Genomic DNA, 22,870 nt, shown 5'->3' with positions numbered 1-22,870 from the left:
AAAGGTAGTATATGAGGTCTGTCTGGAAAAAGTCAAGTCATTGTTAATATAATGAGAATGGTTTGCACAACATCCAGGTAACCCAGCAGCCAAGGGGACTGGACTGGAATGCCCATGCATGAACAATTACAACTTCACTGTACTAGGCAGTGGGGGCAATAGACACCATTGAGCAAGCATGTGTACTGTGTGGCTGACACATTCAAAATGCCTGAGCAAACAGAGCAACGAATCTGCGTAAAATTTTGCGTTAAACTTGAATGTTCCTCTGCAGAAACTACTGGGATGATTCAGAAGGCCACAGCTACGATCAGCAGCTTCATCATAACAATGCATCCAATCATGCATCATGTCTCATGCAGTTTTTTTGTGACACATCAAATCATCCAGGTGACTCAGGCCTCCTACAGTCTAGATCTGGCACCCTGCAACTTCTGGCTTTCCCAAAACTAAAATCACCTTTGAAAGGGAAGAGATTTCAGACCGTATATGAGATTCAGGAAAACCAATGGGGCAGCTAATGGTGACTGGGAGAACTGTGTGAGGTCCCAAGGTGCCTACTTCGAAGGGGAAGTGAGGTGCCACTGTCCTATGTATAACATCTTGTATCTTCTTCGATAAATGTCTCTATTTTTCATATTACATGGCTTGATGCCTTCTGGACAGACCTAATATATATTAAAGAGAACATTATCTAGCCTTGAAAAGGAATAAAATTCCAACACATGCAACCCCATGGATGAACCTTGAATACACTATGCTAAGGAAAATAAGCCACTCACAAAAGGACAAATACTGTGTGATTCCACTCATATGAAGGATCTAGAGTCACCAGATTCTGAGAGACAAAAAGTAGAATGGTGGGTGCTAGGGTCTGGGGGAGGAGGAATGGAGAATTAGTGTTTAATGGGCAGAGAGTTTCAGTTTGGGAACAAATTCTGGAGATGGATGGTGGTGATAGTTGCACAGTAGTGTGCATGTACTTAATTTCCACTGAACTGTACACTTAACAATTGTAAAATTGTTATGTATAGTTAGCCACAATTTAAAAAATAAAAATTTACAATAATGAAGACTGAAGACTGACAACTCCCCCCCACCCTCCAACCGTTCTCAGAAATCTCAGGCACTTGGCTCCAGGATATAATGTCCAACTTGTCAAAAGGTAGAAATTTTATTTTTCCTTTGGGTAATGACATTGGCATGCATGTAATGGTCTGTATCTGCCATGCCATACAAAAGGATAAGATTTCTTTTTTTCTTTATAATCTCTTTAGCGGATTGTCTGTGATGTGATAGTAGTACAGGTTCAATACTTATTCAATAATAAAACTGTTTTCTTTCTCTGCTAAAAAAATTAATAAGACAGTGGATGTTATAAAAATAAAAATTAAACTATAAACTTTAAAAGTAAAAATATAAAAATAAGAGGTTGAAAAGACCAACATTACTTGTTTTTAGTGTCTAGTTAGCCTACTATATTAATTTTATAATAGCTCAGCAAGCTCCTAGCTATATCATTGTTGAAAATCTAATTCCAAAATATAATACACTAAAACTTAAGTTCCAGAATTTAGAGAAATGAATCGCAGACTGATACAATTTATTTCAAGATGGTGACACTTGTAAACTCTTTATTGAAATATTTTACAACTCACATAGGTGCAAGCAGGTAAAACACCATAGTGCCTTTGCTCATCTAAGCAGTGCAGTGAGGCAGCCCTCCCCAGTCTGGACTGGTTGGCACCCCTGCTCCTGACATGAACAAGTCGCTGCACTATGAAAATTCAACTGTCCAGCAACACACCCTCCAGTCTACTTTTCTACATTGGCAAAATAACAAAAGCATGGTAGATTTAGTCTTTCTAGAGAAGCCAATTTACTCCAGAGACAAGTAGGATATGCCAAATGACTGGGGCACAAAAGGATTGTGTTTCTAGATCACAGATTCTTAACTGCTGCAGACTTACCATCACCTTTACAGACAATTGAGTGTATCAGGTTCAGCTCCATACTGGCCGAAAGATGCTTAGAAACAATGTTCGACAGAGCATGGTAAAACAAGGAAAATGGCTAAATTCAGCCGACTTCCCTAAGCAGTCACCTCTTTTATGTCTTCAGCACAGCTCCTAAGAAGCGTAAAAGGGCTTATTTAAAGGTAAAGCCTTTGTGTCAGGTGGCCACTGGGTTTGAACACAAACTTTCTACCATCTTTCTGTCACAATACTGCCTTGCACAAGGGGAATGAGTAGCTGGTGAGTCTGAAATTGGTTAACATATCCATTTATGACATGTATTTTAAAGACCCACTAGACACCGGGTAGTGTTCTAAGATAACAGGTAAGGTCATCATAGGACTTTCTACAGAAAACATAAACGTAATTAAAAAGAAAACAAATGATATCAGCTCTATAGAGACATTTGGATAATTTTAGAGTAATTTTATCTAAACTGACTGATTTATGCCTAATTGTTCTATTTTAAAAATTCTGTCTATAAAGCCATTGGAAAATAATTTTTCAAATTCTAAAGTCTAGGGGTGTCCGACCTTCTGGCGTCTCTGGGCCACACTACAGGAGCTATCTTGGGCCACACATTAAATGCACAAACACTAACAAAAACTGATGAGCAAAAAAAAAGATTTTAAGTAAATTTATGCTTTTCTGTTGGGCTGCATTCATAAGCCATCCTGGGCTGCATGTGGTCCACAGGCCACAGGTTGGACACCCCTGCAAACTTTCTCCTCTTCGGGATCATGGATGGGCAAAATGATTGAAGGTGTTCAAAAGGTACAAATTTCCAGTTATAAAATAAGTAAGTTTCAGGAATGTAACGTACAGCATAGCAACTATAGTTAACCATAATGTTCTGTATATCTGAAAACTGTTAGAAGAATAGATCTTAAAGGTTCTCATAAGAAAAAAACTTTTGTAACTATGTGAGGTGTTAACTAGACTTACTGGATGATCATTTCACAATATATACAAATCTCAAATCATTATGTTGTACACTTGAAAGTAATATGTTGTTGCATGTCAATTATATCTCAAAAAAAGTTTTTTTAAATAAAAGTACCTCCTCTTCATATTACATGGTATTTGGCATTTATCCTATGGATGATTGTTTACTAAGGCTGGAATGTATAGTATGTGCTAATTTGTTTCTTTCCCTTGTATAAATTCTCACTGTACAAAACGAAGAACAATGTGGGTCTAGAAACATTTTAGAAATGGGATTTGTATATGTGAGTATTTTAATTCAGAAAACTAAGTTGTATTTTTGACTACCACTCTTCTTGGTATACTTAGAAATCTCTATTTCAAACATTTATACTGCTTTACTAAAGGCCCGACTTAGAATTCTTTGATTTGTTCACACCAGGATTTCCTAGCCTCCACACTGCTGATATTTGGGGTGGGTACTTTTTGGTTGTGGAGCTGTCCTGTGCATTATAGGATGCTCAGCAACATCCTGGGCATCTGTACACTAGACGCCCTCAAATTGTGAACACTAAAAATGTTTCTAGACATTGCCAAAACATCCTCCAGTGAGAATCATGCACTGGTCTTCAATGGCCGAATAAACTGTCCTATGGCATCAAGGTAAGTTCCAAATGTTGACACAGGAAAATGGCAATGAGTTCTCTGCACTCACTAGACTGAGCTCCTTCAAGTCCTCTTTCCTGTTACAGTCACTCCTTATGCCTGGCCAGTAACAGCCCTTTAATGTTTGCTAAAGGAAGAAGAAATCATCACTGGGAACCAGTCAGAAAACAAGAATACAAGAAATTTAAGATAAGAAACACTCTTACATAATGACCATTGATCCAGGTGTTGAAAGAAAATAATTTGCCTGGTTATGTAGATAGAACAAAGCAAATATCTGATTGAAAAGTTCAGTGCCTACACTAAACATACAGAAGATACAAGGAGTAAAATTAGTCCCTAGCCTCAAGTAGCTTATAGTTAGTGGCAGAGGTACATAAGCAGACTGCAGGAACTACCACCAATCTTTGGTAGTATTCATACTACCAAATACAGATGACATTGCATAATGCATCCCTGGTCCACCTCTGGGAACAACCGAAGAGACTCCATGAAGTCTAGCATTTGAGATGGGCTTTGAAGTGTAAGTAAAATTCTGACTAGCAAAAATGGGGTAGTGACACAAGAGGTAGCAACATTAAGCAGAAGTTGGGAAGTTGGACATTTCTTGGGGAAACACTGAGGAGTCTGACGGGGAGCATTTAAAAAGTACAGTAGAAAAATTGTGAAACATGAAGGAGGGTGGAATGGGTTCAGATTACAGGAAAGGTCTAAAAGTTAACAGGGTGTTTAGATTAATGGTTTGTTCAAATCATTGGCAGGAGAGAGATCCACCTGAGATGAGGTTCACTGGTGAGACACCATGTGTGGAAGCCCAGTCAGACACAGAGGCAACTCTGACTAATCCTTAGAGTAATACATGATTTAATGAAATGGTATTTAACCTTAGCAAATGCCTTGCATTCTACTTTTTGTTCTATTTTACTCTCTATCATAATTTTTTCTAAGTGATAGTATATATCCAATAATTAGATGTCGTAAAGCACCAACGTCTTTTCAAAGCACTTGGTAGACCTTTTGGGTACACTTGGTGAGTTCACAGGTTGGTTACTGGAAATGAAGAAGAGAGTAAGGAAAGACTGCTGGGCTGGAATTGGCATGACACACTGTAGGGACTGGCAGCATGGGATAATAAAATGCCAAAGGTGACTCTAGGGTGCCAGTGACCTAGTATGTACATACCATTTGTATGGGTGGGATAAATTAGGGAATACTATGCAGCCTTTAAAATGTATTAGGACTATAAGTATAAATATGGAAAGATTTTTTTCACATACTTTAAAAAAACCCAAATTCCTAATATATTGTATAATCAAATTAATCTTAAAAAACTAAATATTATATTGTGATAGCATATGGTATAATGTATAACAAAATATCTGTACACAGCTGCTGTGGAAACCAGTATGGTACTGCTTGACAAATTAAACACATAATTATCAAATGACCTAGCAATTCCATTTCTGGGTATACACCCAAAAGAACTGAGAGCAGGTACTGGAACAGATTTTGTACACACATGTTCACAGCAACATTATTCATTATTCACAACAGCCAAAAGGAAAAACGACTCAAGCATCTATGGAGGGCTGGATGGATAAACCAAAGTGGTCCATCCATACAATGGAGTTTTATTAAATCTAAAAAAAAAAATAAAAAGGAAATTATAACACAATTTTACAACATGGATGAACTTTGAAGAAATTAGGCTAATTGAAATAAGCCAGGCACAAAATTGGTACAAAGGAAGAAAATAAGCATTCTAAAGGATGACTGGTATGAATTATAATATGGTCAATTTTGAACCCTAACTCTTCCCCAGACAATAGGAGGTGTTTAAGAATGAAGCATACTGCTAGTATTGAGAGGATCAAGATGGCAGAGGAGTGAGCGGAAGTCATACTGACCTCTTCCCAGGACAAATCTGGAATTACAACTAAATTGTGGAGAAATAACCTGAAATAAAACTGAATAGCGAGAGAGGAGCCTTATTACCTTGGACAGATAGAAGAATCAGCTTTACCGCAAACTAACTGGTAAGGCGTGTGGTAGAGACTCAAGAAGGCGGGCGGGGCGTCCACGGGCGGCAGCACCAGAAGAACATTGAAACGGCCAGTTGGATCACCTTGAGAAGAGCGGGGTCTAAACCATAAGTGGGGATCTCCAGCCTACAGCGCCAGAGCCCAAAAGGGACACAGATAATAAGCTAACTGCGAAAAGTGGCAAGGTTGCTCTCTGCCAGAGAGGGGCAGCTGGAGGCACAAAGAGCTGCTTAAAGGGCCAATGCACAAATTTTTATTTGCAGCCATTTACCCTGGTCTCCGGCAAAGGTGGGGACAGAGTGGGCTAGAGGCGCCTGCGGAGACTGGGGAAGAAGGCTTTGGGGAGAGAACTGAGAGAGTAGCCCGTGGGATCCCAGTGCTGACTCCACCCCCATGTGGCAGCAGCCATCTGGCTCAGGCAGACCACTCCCCTGAGCAGCAGCAGTGTGAGAAGACCCAATAACCCCGCCCTCAGGAGGGACTCTGCCCCACCCTGTGGCATCTCTAAGCCGGCCTGCTGAGTCCAGAGTGACTAGATTAACAGCTGAAGGAGACAGCCACAGACAGTAGACTCCTGGAAGTCTCAAACAGGCTGCCTAAGGTCAGACAGGGTCAACATCTGACATCATCAGAGGCAGGTCCAGAAAGTAAAAACAGCGGTCTCCTACCATAGAAGTTCACACCACAAAGTCAGGAGATCAAGACATATCAATTTAAGAAGCAGAAGCAAAAAGAAGAGTCTCACAAATATGGGAAGACAAAGAAACACCCTCCAGTCGATGGGAAAGGAGGAATCCCCACAAAGAGAACTAAAGGAGATAGAGGCAAGTAAACTATCCGATAGTGAGTTCCAAACAGCGGTTCTAAGGAAGCTCAATGATCTTGGTGTGCTCAGAGAGAATTACAAAAAACTACAGGGGAACTACGAGGAACTTACTGCAAACTATATCAGCATGAAAAGGACACAGAAACTATCAAAAAGAGACAAGAGGAAATGAAGAATACAATTTCTCAATTGAAGAACACAGGAGGAGGAATCATCAAAAGCAGGCTGGATGAAGCTGAGGACCGAATCAGCGAGCTGGAGGATAAGGTAGAAAAAAAGCTCCCAGAAAGAGCAAGAAAATGAAAGAAGACTCAAAAAGAACGAAGAGGCATTTAGGGAAATGCAGGACAACCTGAAACGTAATCCTGGTATAATAGGGATACCAGAAGAAGAGGAGGAGCAAGGGATAGAGAACCTATTTGAAAAAGTAGTGATGGAAAACTTCCCTAATTGGAGGAGAGGAAGAGTCACACAAGTCCCAGGAAGCGCACAGGGTCCCATTCAGGAGGAACCCAATGAGGTCTACTCCAAGACGACACATCCTCATTACGATGGCAAATAGCAAACACAAACAGAGAATCCTAAAGGCAGCAAGGGAGAAAGAGGTAGTAACATATAAGGGAGCCCCAATACGGCTAGCAGCTGACCTCTCAACAGAAACACTACATGCCAGAAGGGAATGGCAAGAAATATGCCAAGCAATGAAAAGCAAAGGCCTGCAACCAAGACTGCTCTACCCAGTAAGGCTCTCAATTACAATGGAAGGCGAAATAAAGAGTTTCCCAGACAAAAGAAGGCAAAAAGAATATACCTCCACCAAACTAGCATTGCAAGATACGCTAAAGGGACTGCTTTAAGAAGATGAAGACAAAGAGCCTATGAATACCCAGCTCCTTTCAGTTACCTATACTTGATATTACCAATATTTTTTAGTACATATTAACCTGATTGTGACAATGATGTGTTATTTCAATTGTTCCTTTACTATTTGTTGAAACTAAGCCCGTTTTTGTATATTTCTTGCCTATTTCTATTGTTTTTAAAAAGCTTTAAATGACTTTTTGGTATTCATCCATTTTTTGACTAAAGGTTTGTAGGATTTTTTCCCCCCCCCCAAAAAAACAAAACTATTAACGCTTTTTTTAGAAGAGTGGCAAACACTTTCCTATTCTATTACTCGTCCTTTAACTTTTTTAATGTGTATATTACTGTATAGTCTTAAATGTTTAATATAGTCATATTGTCAATATTTTACTTTATAGCTTCTGGGTTTGAATATTTTACTTCAGGGTGAGAAAACTATTATTTGGTATTTTCTACAAAAACTCCTTAGATTTTACATATTGGTTTTTAACTCACCTGAATATTTTCTGTATAATGTGTGAAATAGGGCTCTATTTTTGTTTTATTTCAAGTCAGAGTGGTTCACGCACCTTATTTGTTGAATAGTAGGCCTTATTTTCCCCACTGATTTGAAATATCAATGTAACCATATATTACACTGTTAGATATATACGTTTGTTTCTAGAATGCTCATTTCATTTCATTGATCTACTTGATTATTTCTGTGCTGGTGTCATGCTGTTTTAATTGCTGAAACTTTATAATGGATTTAAATTTTTCAATATTTTATAATGGATTTTGACATTTAAAAAAATAAATAAAATCAATCAGCATTTAAAAAAAAACAAAGAAGGAAAGAACTCCTACCTTTTGCAACAGCGTAGATGGAACTGGAGAATATTATGCTAAGTGAAATAAGCCAGTTGATGAAAGAGAAATACCATATGATCTCACCTATAAGTGGAATCTATTCAACAAAAGAAACTAATGAACAAAATAAACCACAGGCAAGGAACCATGGAGCAGACTGAAAGTGACCAGAGGGGATGGGGTAGGAGGACAGTGATGGAAAGAAGGGGAAGGGACTAGAGAAAGAACATGTATGAATGACCCATGGACAAGGACAACAGAGTGGCTATGACTGTGGGAGCAGGTTGGGGGTGGGTGGAGGGGGGCAAAGGGGGAAATCTGACAACTGTTATAGAATAAGCATGATTTAAAAATACACAAAATTTTACTTAAGAATAAAGCTTACACACAGGCCTGAAAAACGTTAAAAAAAGAGAAATTACCTTTTATTGGTGGTGGATAGAAGTCTCAACTAAGTAGAATATTAATTATTCTATTCTGAATTATTCTATTCAGGGGGTGGTAGTGGGATGGGTGGAATGAGGCATAGAGGGAAATACTGAGACAACTGTAATAAAATAAACATGATTTAAAAATTGAAAATAATAACCAAACAAGTATACTGCTAGTGTTCACTGTCTCCTGCATAGGTACCATGCCATTCCAATTCTATGCAGAAAAATCAGTAGAGGCATTTTGCTATCACATGTTTCCTGAAAGTGAACTGCAGGTAGGCACCCCCACGCAAGCATTCGTTTACAATGAAACTGAACTTTGACTTGAGCAAGGCACTTCTCTTTTTGAAGAGGTAACTGGTTACTTGTCCCCAAGTGTCACTCAGAAAGCCCATTTCTTCCCATATAAAATAAGGTAACAAAATGCTGGGGCGTTAAATAAGAGACAGGTCTGTGAGAAAGGACCTAGCAAGGGCCTGGCAATCTACAAATTAGTCCTTCTGCCTCATCAACTATGCAAGAAAAGAGATCATCATCCCAAAATCTCAGGCTACAGTCAAATCTCACATTTTTCTGCTGACTTAAAACAGCAGTGCTTTATGTAAGATTTAAGTAAATACAGCAGAGCACTGATTCGGGATAAGATCTGAAGAACTTCATCTAAACCCACACCAAGAACAGTTAGGAACACTCCAGGGATTTAATGCCACTGATATTTTTAAATAAACACCAGCACCTCACTAAGTGTCAAAGGTTATGATGACTCAAAGCACACAAGAGGAAATGCTCCTAGTAACCCCCAGAAGCCAAATTCAGGCCAGGCAGTTAGTGACCTGAACAAAATTAACTGATACGTGGGCCACCTTCTAATGGTTAAAGAAATACAATTATTACATACTCTTCTAAGTTAAAAAAAGATTTCTTTAGGCAAAGCTTCAGGGAAGTTAAAGCTTTTCTGCCAATTTACAGAAGCCTAAAGACAAATAAGATGGTAGATTTTTATACGAGAAATGCCTTGCATACCCAACATTACACATAAGTGTTCATGTCAATTCTTCGTCAATTTTTACTTAACCTTTTTTTAAAAAAAGGACTGATTACCACACAGTAAAATTTCCTTTTGATGTATAGTTCTATGATTTTAAAATGTTATCACCACCAGCAGCAGGATACAGAATAGTTCTATCATCACAAAAAGCTCCCTCCTGCTGTCCCTTTATATTCACATCCTCCCTTGTCCTTGCTCTCTGGCAACCACTGCTCTGTCCCTATCACTACAATCTTACCCCTACAAGAATGTCATAAAAACAGAATCGTATCTTTTGAGCCTGGCTTCTTTCACTCACCATAAAACCTTAAAGATTCACCCAAGTTGTTGCATATATCAAAAGTTCCTCCCTTTTTATTGCTAAGTAGTACTGGAGAGTACAGATGTACCACAGTTTAACTATTCATCTATTAAAGGAGATTTTGGTTGTTTCAAGTTTGGGCTATTATGAGTAAAAGTACTGTGAACATTCATGTTTGGTTTTGTGTGAACAAGTATTTCATTAGGTAAATACCCAGAGATAGGATTGCTGGATGATATGGTAAATGTATATGCTCCACTCACTAAGAAACCACTGAGCCATTCTCTAGGGCGGTGGTACACTCTTGCATTCCCACCAGCCACCAGATACATAGGGGGTATTCCAGGTGGTAAGCATTCTTGTCAGCACTTGGTATTGTTTATTTTAGCTTTTCCAACAGGTATGTGGTGATATGTCATCATTGTTTTAATTTACTTAGCCATTTTAACAGGCAGCTTTGAAATTAGTACACACTGCTTCATTCCCTTAGAGAATGCTTAGCATAAATTCTTCTGACTCAAAATCATTCTTTTTTATAGGGGCTGCTGAAGTACATAGCATTGTTTTTCTAAAGTGACCCCCAAATTATGACTTTTTAAATATTTTTTAAATCTTTTCCCTTGCAAGGTGTCACTTCTTGCAATTAATGGTGCTCCTGCTGGCAGACTTTCCTCCGCATCCTTTCTCAAACTGAGCTTAGATAACTAAGCTTATCAGAGTTACATCTGAAAAGGAGGGCAGAGCCTATGAGAAAGAGAACTTGATTCTTCATTGAGGAAAGAGAAAGCTTTTTTTTTCTTTTTGGGTCACTGTACCCAAACTTCCTGACCTCTCCTTTGGTTGCTGACAAATTTTTAGCAATTAAATTTCTTAGGCTTTTCCAAAAAGGTGAGGCTGCAAGATGGGTAGCCACCATAGAGTAGAGTCATTACCATATTACTCTGTGCAATTGACACTATACTATGATTCTATATTAGGAGTTAAAAGTTTATCTAAAGCAAAGTAATTATAGTATACATAGAAAACATACAAAGTATACATAGAATTATCTTTTGTCCAGGAACCTGAGTTAAAAAATGATCTTACATATAGTTTAAATTTAAGTTTCCAAGCACTTATTCACACATTGGTCAAAATTCTGAGTGCTTAAAAGGTAAGCAAGACATTCATAGGGGCACCATGACAAAGAAATATTACAATTAAAAAAGAATCCAGAAATTTCTTTAAAAGATACAGAGACTGCACACACACTAATTTTAATCCTAATATTTATAGTGTTCCTCTGAGAGTCACTTGATTAGAAAGCTCATCGTGTCTTTCCAGTAGTAGTTTCCGTCTCAGAACAAGATAAAACTGTTCATGCTCTTATGATATCTAGAGTTGATCACTTCTGGTTACCTGCCTTAGTCTCTGCGAGCCCAGGCTCCAGAGCAGAAAATGCCAGCAGCAGACCCTGGCTCTCACCCGAACTTCCCTAAGAGAGGAACGCTGTGTCGGTGCCACACTCACAGACCAATAGCTGTTCCGCCAGCAGCCTTGACCCGCAGACTTAGAGACCTTGTCACCAATTGCAACAGGATGGGGTGGGACTTCCGCTATCACTTTAGGCTTAACCACCACCATCTCAGCACAGACAGTAAGGGACAGTAAGGAAGAGTATGAATTTCACAAACTTTGGCCTTCAAGCAGTTTCAAGTACAAATGAAGGAAGCGAAGACAAATTTGAAGAGAGTGGTAAGATCCAGAAAACTAACATAGGCCCCCACACACAAAAAAGAACTTTAAAGAAAAACAGTGAAAAAAGGAAGCAAAACTCAAGTCAAAGGTCAGTGATTTGCATGTTATCTCTGCCCTCAATGCTGGTCCTGAAGCTATTCGTGGCCCAGGTTCAGCTAGGCGCCCTCTGCCAAAGGAACTGCAGAGAAGCTCTAATTACCTGGGTGCATGACCCAAAGCGGCCGAGTCCCCATTGTGCAGAGAGAAGTAAATCCTGGAAACTGATTACAGGCTTTCCCTGACTGGGAACTACTCCTTTCACAGCAGACAAACAGAACCCAAGCCTTCGTTCACATAGACTCTAAATCACAGAACTGATAAAATTTCATTGTGTCAAGTGTTCCTATACTTTGAAACCTAACACACAAAAATCAGACAATTTCTCTAAAACTGTCATCTTACCGGAGGCCTGGGCACTGCCCTAAGTTCTCATGGGAGGCCCATTCCTCAGGCCTTATCCAGGTCACTGCCTGATTGAGACACGGTGACAAACAGCTGGCAGTTTCCACCCACCCTCACTGGCTGGGGACCCCTTCCTGTCGCCATCTAGCCCACCTGCCCTCACGAAAAACCTGTTGCTGTACAAGCAGTGCTATTCGGAAACGCGTACCTCGTTAAAGTTCAGGCTAGCCACCAGCCGCTTCAAAGAGTGGGGGAGCACTCCAGAATATCAGAGAGAGGGGCGCTGCACCCTGCGAGCCTGATCTGCACCTACCCCACCGGTCCTGAGGGTCTCGAGCCGCCGGGGCAGCAGGACCACCGAGGCCCCGTGCACTCGCAGCCGCCAGTCGGGTTCCAGGTGGCGCGTCCATCTTGCGGCCCGGCGGACAGGAAGGATATAAAAGCGTCTGCGGCCCAGACCCCGGCCACCCTAAATCCCGGGTTCGACGGACCCTGGCCTACTCCGACCCCGGACCCCGCGACTCCGGGTCCCCAAACCGCGGCGGACCCCTGCCCTAGCTCACTCTGATCGCGGTCACCCCTGACCCCGGAACCCCGCCGACCCCCGGCCCCCGCCCACACCCCACCCCCAGACCCGGGCCTGCCCCGCCCCCGGATTCCCAGAACCTAGTCCGACGCCGGCCCGGGCCCAAATCCCGGCCCAACCGACCCTAACCCGCCCGGACTCCCGCCCAGCCCAACCCGGGGCCTCGCCGCGCGCCCGCCGGCCGGCCGCACCTTGACGTGGAAGCGGATGAGCGCCAGGCGGATGCAGTGCGCCATGCAGACGGGCGGCAAGAACCAGACCTTGGGCGGCGGGGTGCCCTTGTTCTGGACATGGCTGACGATCTGCTGCGCCGTCTGGCGCTCGTTGCCCTGCCGCTTGACCCACTCATGTAGCCGCGCCTTCTCGAGCGCGCCGTTGAAGAAGACGAAGAGCTCGATGTTGCCTCCGAAGCAGGCCTTAGCCAGCGCGGCCAGGTAGCCGAGCATGTGGTTCCACTGGCCGCCGCTCACCCAGTCGGTGTAGAAGCCGCCGTAGAGGCGGTGCAGGCAGTTGTCGGCGTCCACCAGCAGGCGCAGCGGAGTGTGCGGGGGCCGCTGCCGCCCGCCGCCCACCAGGCTGCCCCGGGCCAGCTTCTGCAGCTCCACCGGCACCACGGCGCTCGGGCAGTGCTTCTCGATGTAGTCCTGGAAGCCCTGCACGCCCATGGCGGCTGCGGCGGCGGGCGCTGGGCGGCGGGGCGGCGGGGCCGGGGGCGGCGGGGCCGGGGGCGGCGGGGCCGTGGCGCGGCCGGGCGGCGGCGGGCTCTAGGGGGGGCCGGGGCGGGCCGCGGGCGTGCTCATGGCCGCTGCGGCCGCCATGTGCTGCTGCCTCCCAGGGCCATGGCGGGGAGGGACTGCGCGGTGCGCCGCTCCAGGCCCAGGCCAGGCAGAGGCGGCCTCTCGCGGGCGGGCGGGCGGGCGGGCGGAGGCGGGGCGGTGCGAGCTGACGTACGCGGCCGGCGGAAGAGGCGGTGCCGCGGCCTGCTGAGCGCGACCAGCGATCTGGGGCCTCTTCCCGCCGCCAGCCTAGCGAAGGACAGCCCTGGAGGAGAGGCCGCTGGGCCCGGCCCGGGAGAGGGCGCCCGGACATCCGCGGCGCTGCCCTGTCTGCACGGTGCCTGGGATCTCTCGAGGAAGTGGCTGAGTCCCCATCCCCGTTCTCCCGACTGGTCAGGCGGCCCTGTCCCCATCCCCACCCTAGAGCCGGTCACCCTAAGGAAGCCCTTTCTCATCCTCGGGTCCAGTCACCCCAGCAGTCCCTTTTTATCCCAAGATCCGGTCACACCGAGGAAACCCTTTCCTGCCCCGGATCCAGTCACTCCGAGGAGGATCTCTGGATCCGGTCACCCTGAGAAGGACCGTCCCTGGGAACTGGTCACCCTGATAAGCATTTTACCCTTCTGGGGTCCGTTCGCCCCAAGGAGGCCGTGTCTCGCCCCTGGTCACCCTGAGGAGGCCCAGTTCCGACCCCGTAGACTGGTTATCCCGATAAAGCCGGTCCCTCCCTAGGCGAGACTAGCGCCCTGGCCGGAGTGCCTGCAGAAGGAAAGAAAGGTGGGCAGGCTGGTCAGGACCTTGGAAGTTGGGTGCTCTTGAGAGGGAGGAGTGAGTAGATACCCCTGTCCCAAGTGGAGAAAGGAATCGTGTCATTGCCTTTTGTCCCGGGTGTAGGTACTGAGTTTTGGAAACGATCACCTGCTTCCTCAACCTTAATCGCGATGGTATTTTTAACTTAGGAAATACTCTCCAGACTTCCAGTTGTTCCAAAGAGTTGAAGTCCTTAGTGTGGGGAAATTGAAAAGGTATCGGATTGACCCCAACACGCTGCGTTTACGGTTCTCCTGGGTGAAATAGGGGGCTTGGGGGAGCGGCAAGGGGCCCACTGAAGCTCCCTGTTGGGGAGCAAGGTTCCCTACAAGTAGTCTGACTGAAGGAGCCGGACTCTTCTCTTTATTCTTTTCACACTGCTGACAGGTGTCCTGGCCTAGACCCTGCAATGACAGATACTCTATAATGTCTGAGTATATCAGAAACCTTGGTGTCAGATAATCACAGAAGAGACTTTAAAAGCAGGTCTGTCACAGCCTCGTATTTTATCGCCACCGCGAAAACCCATCTTCCCTGATTCCCTTTCCTGAGGCTGTTCAGCCCCAGGTAAGGAGAAAGAATTAAATCTTTTTTGCTTTAGTCACATCTGCTGGAAGGAGACCCATCATTGACGTGTCCCAGAGCGCTGCAGTAATTGCTTTTAAAGTGAGGTTAATACTGTAAATATATTAGGCTTCAATAAAATGTTTGTAAGAACAGAGGAATGTCTTGCAGAACGAAGGATTTAGAAACTCGAACTCTTCATTTTTAAGAGTTTGGAAGCGGCATTTTTACTTACCTCCAGCCCTCTGCCATCTGTTCTTTTTCTGGAGAAACCTCTTTAGGGGAGAGGGCCCAGACAGCAGATGCAGAGCAGATGGAGTCTGAGCAGGTGTAGGCTACAAGAAGTCCCCATATTCTTGGTCCCTGAAAAGGCAAGTTTAATATTTTAGTTTCTTACAATATCACCTCAAATACAGGCCAGTGTGATACATGCATAAATAAAATGCTTTTGGTATTTCGATAAGTATGTTTACTTTTTAAAAAACAAACAGGCGTGTTAAGCCACGTATCCGGGCATAAAATTAATGATGAAATAGGATTATGTATTATGCAGAAATTCAGTTAGTCTTTTAAAGCCACATTAAATACTGACACCCCACAAGTATCCAAACTTCCTTTTATAACCCACTGCAGATTGACAAGATTGAGTAGGAGTTTTAGTCATTGTTATTTTAATTTACAGCTTTCCTTCAATACATTTACATTCACTATGTACTATTTTTATTTCTTTTAAAATGCACTTGCTTTTAATTTGTTAAATGCTTTAGTGTCAGCCTGGAAATAAATTTATTTTTACCTTATGGCAGTGTTGAGTACTAAGGTTCTCGTGTCAGACTACCAAATCTGTGTCCTAACTCGGTGCTCTTGAGAAAATTACTTAAAATTTTTAAAGCTTGTTGTTTTGGTTTTTTTCCATCTATACAGTAAGGGTAGTAATATTGAATAGTACTTACCTCCCAGATCGTTTTAAGGCTTAAATGAAATAACTTATGAGCTTACAACCCAACAAATGATCCATAAATACCAGGTTTTGTAATTGCTTTCACATACTATAATTGTATAGGCGTGAGAACATGGACCAGTTACTTTTGAAATTTTAAAACTAATTTTCATAGGTATTAAACAAAATTCATTTATGCTTATTTTCCCTATTTAACTGTGTGTTCACCTTTAAAAATAACTAATTCTTTTGTTTTTTTTTAATATCATTATTAATCGCTGGCAAATGTGTAGCTAAGAAATACTTTATAGAAGCTGCATCCTTAGCTCAAATTTAGGTGTTGGTTGAAATTAAATTTTTTAAATATCAAGGTAAAAGTAAATATCTGTTTTTAAAAATTAGTTTAAAATTGCAATATCTTCTTGGGTTCTCAACATCTGACAGTAGCTGGGAACTTCCATTTCCAACCACTTTCTCTGCACAATTCACTTAGAACATATGAGAAAACTTTTAATTTCACCAAGAGATTGCATACAAATGAGAAAATATCTGTCAGACAAAAATCCTAGAAAGGACACGTCCACATGCTTTACAAAAATTACAAAAAGAAATCTCAGGGAAAAAGTCATGGTTAATAAACAAAGAGAGTCAACCCATGGTGCTCAGAAATTAGCAATGTGTGGAAAATCAGGAACACAAATACTTATTTTCTGCTCTTTCACGTATCAACCAATTCCTTTTTTTTTAATCAATTTACCTCTACCACAACGTAGGAAAATATTGTCCATCTTATGTGATTCTTTCCAAACTAAAGTGTTTCATAGTACAATGCAACCATTACCTTTAATTAATATTCTACTTAGTTGAGACTTCTATCCACCACCAATAAAAGGTAATTTCTCTTTTTTTAACGTTTTTCAGGCCTGTGTGTAAGCTTTATTCTTAAGTAAAATTTTGTGTATTTTTAAATCATGCTTATTCTATAACAGTTGTCAGATTTCCCCCTTTGCCCCCCTCCACCCACCCCCAACCTGCTCCCACAGTCATAGCCACTCTGTTGTCCTTGTCCATGGGTCATTCATACATGTTCTTTCTCTAGTCCCTTCCCCTTCTTTCCATCACTGTCCTCCTACCCCATCCCCTCTGGTCACTTTCAGTCTGCTCCATGGTTCCTTGCCTGTGGTTTATTTTGTTCATTAGTTTCTTTTGTTGAATAGATTCCACTTATAGGTGAGATCATATGGTATTTCTCTTTCATCAACTGGCTTATTTCACTTAGCATAATATTCTCCAGTTCCATCTACGCTGTTGCAAAAGGTAGGAGTTCTTTCCTTCTTTGTTTTTTTTTTAAATGCTGATTGATTTTATTTATTTTTTTAAATGTCAAAATCCATTATAAAATATTGAAAAATTTAAATCCATTATAAAGTTTCAGCAATTAAAACAGCATGACACCAGCACAGAAATAATCAAGTAGATCAATGAAATGAAATGAGCATTCTAGAAACAAACGTATATATCTAACAGTGTAATATATGGTTACATTGATATTTCAAATCAGTGGGGAATATAAGGCCTACTATTCAACAAATAAGGTGCGTGAACCACTCTGACTTGAAATAAAAATAGAGCCCTATTTCACACATTATACAGAAAATATTCAGGTGAGTTAAAAACCAATATGTAAAATCTAAGGAGTTTTTGTAGAAAATACCAAATAATAGTTTTCTCACCCTGAAGTAAAATATTCAAACCCAGAAGCTATAAAGTAAAATATTGACAATATGACTATATTAAACATTTAAGACTATACAGTAATATACACATTAAAAAAGTTAAAGGACGAGTAATAGAATAGGAAAGTGTTTGCCACTCTTCTAAAAAAAGCGTTAATAGTTTTGTTTTTTTGGGGGGGGAAAAAAATCCTACAAACCTTTAGTCAAAAAATGGATGAATACCAAAAAGTCATTTAAAGCTTTTTAAAAACAATAGAAATAGGCAAGAAATATACAAAAACGGGCTTAGTTTCAACAAATAGTAAAGGAACAATTGAAATAACACATCATTGTCACAATCAGGTTAATATGTACTAAAAAATATTGGTAATATCAAGTATAGGTAACTGAAAGGAGCTGGGTATTCATAGGCTCTTTGTCTTCATCTTCTTAAAGCAGTCCCTTTAGCGTATCTTGCAATGCTAGTTTGGTGGAGGTATATTCTTTTTGCCTTCTTTTGTCTGGGAAACTCCTTATTTCGCCTTCCATTGTAATTGAGAGCCTTACTGGGTAGAGCAGTCTTGGTTGCAGGCCTTTGCTTTTCATTGCTTGGCATATTTCTTGCCATTCCCTTCTGGCATGTAGTGTTTCTGTTGAGAGGTCAGCTGCTAGCCGTATTGGGGCTCCCTTATATGTTACTACCTCTTTCTCCCTTGCTGCCTTTAGGATTCTCTGTTTGTGTTTGCTATTTGCCATCGTAATGAGGATGTGTCGTCTTGGAGTAGACCTCATTGGGTTCCTCCTGAATGGGACCCTGTGCGCTTCCTGGGACTTGTGTGACTCTTCCTCTCCTCCAATTAGGGAAGTTTTCCATCACTACTTTTTCAAATAGGTTCTCTATCCCTTGCTCCTCCTCTTCTTCTGGTATCCCTATTATACCAGGATTACGTTTCAGGTTGTCCTGCATTTCCCTAAATGCCTCTTCGTTCTTTTTGAGTCTTCTTTCATTTTCTTGCTCTTTCTGGGAGCTTTTTTTCTACCTTATCCTCCAGCTCGCTGATTCGGTCCTCAGCTTCATCCAGCCTGCTTTTGATGATTCCTCCTCCTGTGTTCTTCAATTGAGAAATTGTATTCTTCATTTCCTCTTGTCTCTTTTTGATAGTTTCTGTGTCCTTTTCATGCTGATATAGTTTTCAGTAAGTTCCTCGTAGTTCCCCTGTAGTTTTTTGTAATTCTCTCTGAGCACACCAAGATCATTGAGCTTCCTTAGAACCGCTGTTTGGAACTCACTATCGGATAGTTTACTTGCCTCTATCTCCTTTAGTTCTCTTTGTGGGGATTCCTCCTTTCCCATCGACTGGAGGGTGTTTCTTTGTCTTCCCATATTTGTGAGACTCTTCTTTTTGCTTCTGCTTCTTAAATTGATATGTCTTGATCTCCTGACTTTGTGGTGTGAACTTCTATGGTAGGAGACCGCTGTTTTTACTTTCTGGACCTGCCTCTGATGATGTCAGATGTTGACCCTGTCTGACCTTAGGCAGCCTGTTTGAGACTTCCAGGAGTCTACTGTCTGTGGCTGTCTCCTTCAGCTGTTAATCTAGTCACTCTGGACTCAGCAGGCCGGCTTAGAGATGCCACAGGGTGGGGCAGAGTCCCTCCTGAGGGCGGGGTTATTGGGTCTTCTCACACTGCTGCTGCTCAGGGGAGTGGTCTGCCTGAGCCAGATGGCTGCTGCCACATGGGGGAGGAGTCAGCACTGGGATCCCACGGGCTACTCTCTCAGTTCTCTCCCCAAAGCCTTCTTCCCCAGTCTCCGCAGGCGCCTCTAGCCCACTCTGTCCCCACCTTTGCCGGAGACCAGGGTAAATGGCTGCAAATAAAAATTTGTGCATTGGCCCTTTAAGCAGCTCTTTGTGCCTCCAGCTGCCCCTCTCTGGCAGAGAGCAACCTTGCCACTTTTCGCAGTTAGCTTATTATCTGTGTCCCTTTTGGGCTCTGGCGCTGTAGGCTGGAGATCCCCACTTATGGTTTAGACCCCGCTCTTCTCAAGGTGATCCAACTGGCCGTTTCAATGTTCTTCTGGTGCTGCCGCCCGTGGACGCCCCGCCCGCCTTCTTGAGTCTCTACCACACGCCTTACCAGTTAGTTTGCGGTAAAGCTGATTCTTCTATCTGTCCAAGGTAATAAGGCTCCTCTCTTTGTGGAGATCAGTGACCTCCACTCATTACTCTGCCAAGTTGATTTAAAAGGTAATTTTCATTGTTCAAGTAAGTAAGGTACTAAAGACTCCTGCCGTGACCCATATAGTCAATTTCAGGTATGGAGAGAACAACCGACTGGGCCTAAGCTTGAATCTGTAACCCTGGGAGAGAGCAACATAATTCCTGCTTGGGATTTGAACCTGTAATATTCACCTAAAAGTAGGCTCCGATGTGGTCATTGATTGTCAGCTTAATACCAGGAAGACCAAACAGGTATACCTACAGTCTGGAAGATTTTGTTTCTTTTTTTGTTTTGGTATTCTGGAATTAGAAAGTGCTTTCTGTCTTTATGTAAATTAAAGTCCTCTTCACAGGTGTGAATTCCTTTTTTTTTTTTCAAATAGGTACAGTTATAGTTTCAAAGTGTAAAGTTAATGGGAAAGTGTAAGCAAATTTCAATAAATTCACATTTCTGGGACTTCTCAAGAATAGAGGGAACTCTCAAATGAATGGCTGACTAACACTATCATCATTTACTTATCATTTCAACTGAAGGGTCACTGCACCTCTTTATCACTGTACTTTTCCCTTCCCTATCTGCTTCAGTTGGGGATTCGTTGGTGCCCATTTTTTCTGAAGTCTGCATACCCTATCACTTGTGGGAATGCCCAGAGTACCTCCCAACATTTCCTGAGTATCCAAGAACTCTTCCTCCCCCATTTATCCTTACTGAGTGACACAAGAGATGCAGGCATCAGACTGTCTTGACTCATCCTCACCACTGGGAGCTGCTAAGGACCCAGCTGATGAACACACACAGGGATACTTTGGAAGACAATACTCAGTTGGGTATATATTCTTATCTGGGTATAAAAAACTTTATAGTCATCCCTGAAACACTGCCTGATGGAGTCTTCAAGACATTTTTAGTAAACTATATTTTTAAATTTGATATAAAACTAATGAAAATTTATTTTTAAGCCAGGAATTCCCATTCATAAGTATAAAACTTTTGATTTAATCATTTAGAGATTGCTGTAAAGTGGTCTATTAAACACTTGTGCAAACCATAAAAAATATTTCTGGAAGAAGTGATTCACACCATAGAATGAAAAGCACCCAAGCCTGACCATGCTAAAACACACGAACCTGACCTCCAAGGAGTCTGCGGCCTCAGACATGGTTGGGAGCACACAGTCATCCTCTGGAAATGGAACTTAGTGTCCCTGCACAGACTGTTGCCAAAGGAACAGGTCAGGTTTGTTGAAAGAGTTGAACGGACCAAAATTAGGTAAAATGTCTTCAACTGGACAGTGAAAAGAATATGGTTGCTTTGGTCTTAATACAGAGAAGCAAGTACCTGAGTTGACCAGCTCACGAAACTATATACAACTGACAAAAGATACGTGGGTACCTTTAGGAAGGGAAAAGAAATGCTTAATGTCCAAATAGACATGTGTTCATGACATACATAAGACCCTTTCTATACCCTGTCCTTCAGAAGTATCGATAAACACTCGAGCTATGCTTCTAAATCTTGAGCCATTGATTGTATACTGAGTCACAGCTGAGCCACATGCCTAAAGATCTATCCTGTTTTAATTCAATCCGTTTGTCTCTTGCATTTATTTAACTCACCATATATTTAACTACACTAAGAAGCAAAAATCTTCATCTTACCACAAAGATTCTCAAGAAGCATGGAATTCCTCACAGCTATCAACATATATACACTATGACATTTTCATGACCTGTAAGTCTAGATATCCTATGCCAAATTAGGTTAATTCTTAACAGTTTATTAAGTAGATGCTTATTAAGCATTCATGTTTTTCATATTTGTAAAGTACATACTGTGACTCAGATTTATGTCTTGCTCTCCAGAAGCTCATAGTCTATGAAGAAAACATAAAATGTTCATATATAATGCATTACCAGGAAAGACTGATTAATGCCAATGGTCAGATCAGAGAATACATTCTAAGAGATCATATAAGAAAAATTAATTTTAAATTGGAGATTAGCTTTTCACTTTCAGTCAAAGTGTAGTGACTGAGTAACCTCCCACCTGAAATAACAACAACAACAAAAAATAGACAAATATATCAAACAATAGTTCTTAGGATATTGACCATCAGTCAATGACAGAGATCCGTGAGAGATGTGAAACAGGAAGTGAGCCCTACAATTGACTCAGCTCACTGCCTGGCGTAAGTTTCCAGGCCACTATATGAGGAAGGGAACCCATAGAACTTGGCAGCCTCCCCAAGTTAAAAGAATGAAACTGGGAATCTGGGCTGAGTAAGTTGGCTACAATTTACAAAGCAGAATACTAGAGAGAAAAATTCTCTACAGGGAGGGCTCCAGAGATCTGCAGAGGCTGCTGCTCAAATGTTTAGCTGAGGATTGGTGCATGAATGTGAGCAAACTACTCAAGACAGGAAAGATAAGAGGGTACAGTGCTTAAAGCTCATATAGCAAGAAGTAATGACTATTTCTAACAGATTGGAAAATAATCACTTAATTTAAAAAGTCACCAACTAGAGTACTAGAAAAGGTTTCCTTTGGCAGTGAGATAAAATTTACAAAGATTCTGGAACAATGATGGAGTCGGAGTCATCAGGAATCTGTCTCTCAACTAGACAAAAATGGTACTGGCAGAATCTGAGGTAGTTTTTTAGAACTTCAGAGTCTGTTGAAGGCTTGCAACTTCCAGGGGAAGGCTTTGGTGGAAAGTTTTGATCAATTTCAGCTCTCAAAACAGTAGCAGCTACCCATCTCAATACCAGACATGTGCCAAGCAGTTGTGCATGTGTTCCTGGAACAGCTGCAACAGCTTGCAGGAGCCAATGTGGGCAAAAAGAACCCTGTCCTCCAAATATTGGGGCTCTGTCTTCTGATCACTGATTGCTACCTTCTGATAACAGAGATGCAGACAAATAGGCAGGTAGCCAATGTTGCATTTCCTTCCTGTCCCCCTCAACCCACCCCTTATTGCAAAAGACTCCAACTGACTTCCAGTAGATTTAAAAGGCCAGTGACCTTTTCTCCTTTCAGTTTTTCTCTTTTACGGAGTCAGACATAAAAGACTAGGATATTAAAAAACAACTGCATGTGTGGGGAAAATTAGA

At 41.9% G+C, this 22,870-nt stretch overlaps 1 protein-coding gene across 2 annotated transcripts in view; it reads right to left on the bottom strand.

Moving 5' to 3' along the window:
- The window catches only part of FAM120A (family with sequence similarity 120 member A), a 125,002-nt gene extending 111,570 nt beyond the window's left edge, over nucleotides 1–13,432 (bottom strand). For both annotated transcript variants that reach the window (XM_054588076.1, XM_054588077.1), the window contains exon 1: nucleotides 12,925–13,432. In XM_054588076.1, coding sequence (XP_054444051.1) covers nucleotides 12,925–13,398 — 474 coding nt within the window. In that variant the 5' untranslated portion in view covers nucleotides 13,399–13,432. The remainder of the gene's footprint in view (nucleotides 1–12,924) is intronic.
- Nucleotides 13,433–22,870: the final 9,438 nt, after the last annotated feature.

Source organism: Pteronotus mesoamericanus, unplaced genomic scaffold (genome assembly GCF_021234165.1).
Source record: "Pteronotus mesoamericanus isolate MK-2021 breed Mesoamerican mustached bat unplaced genomic scaffold, CSHL_Meso_final scaffold_125, whole genome shotgun sequence".
Lineage (NCBI taxonomy): Eukaryota > Metazoa > Chordata > Mammalia > Chiroptera > Mormoopidae > Pteronotus > Pteronotus mesoamericanus.
The sequence above is the reverse complement of the archived record's forward strand: the minus strand, read 5'-3'. Positions and strand labels throughout refer to the sequence as shown.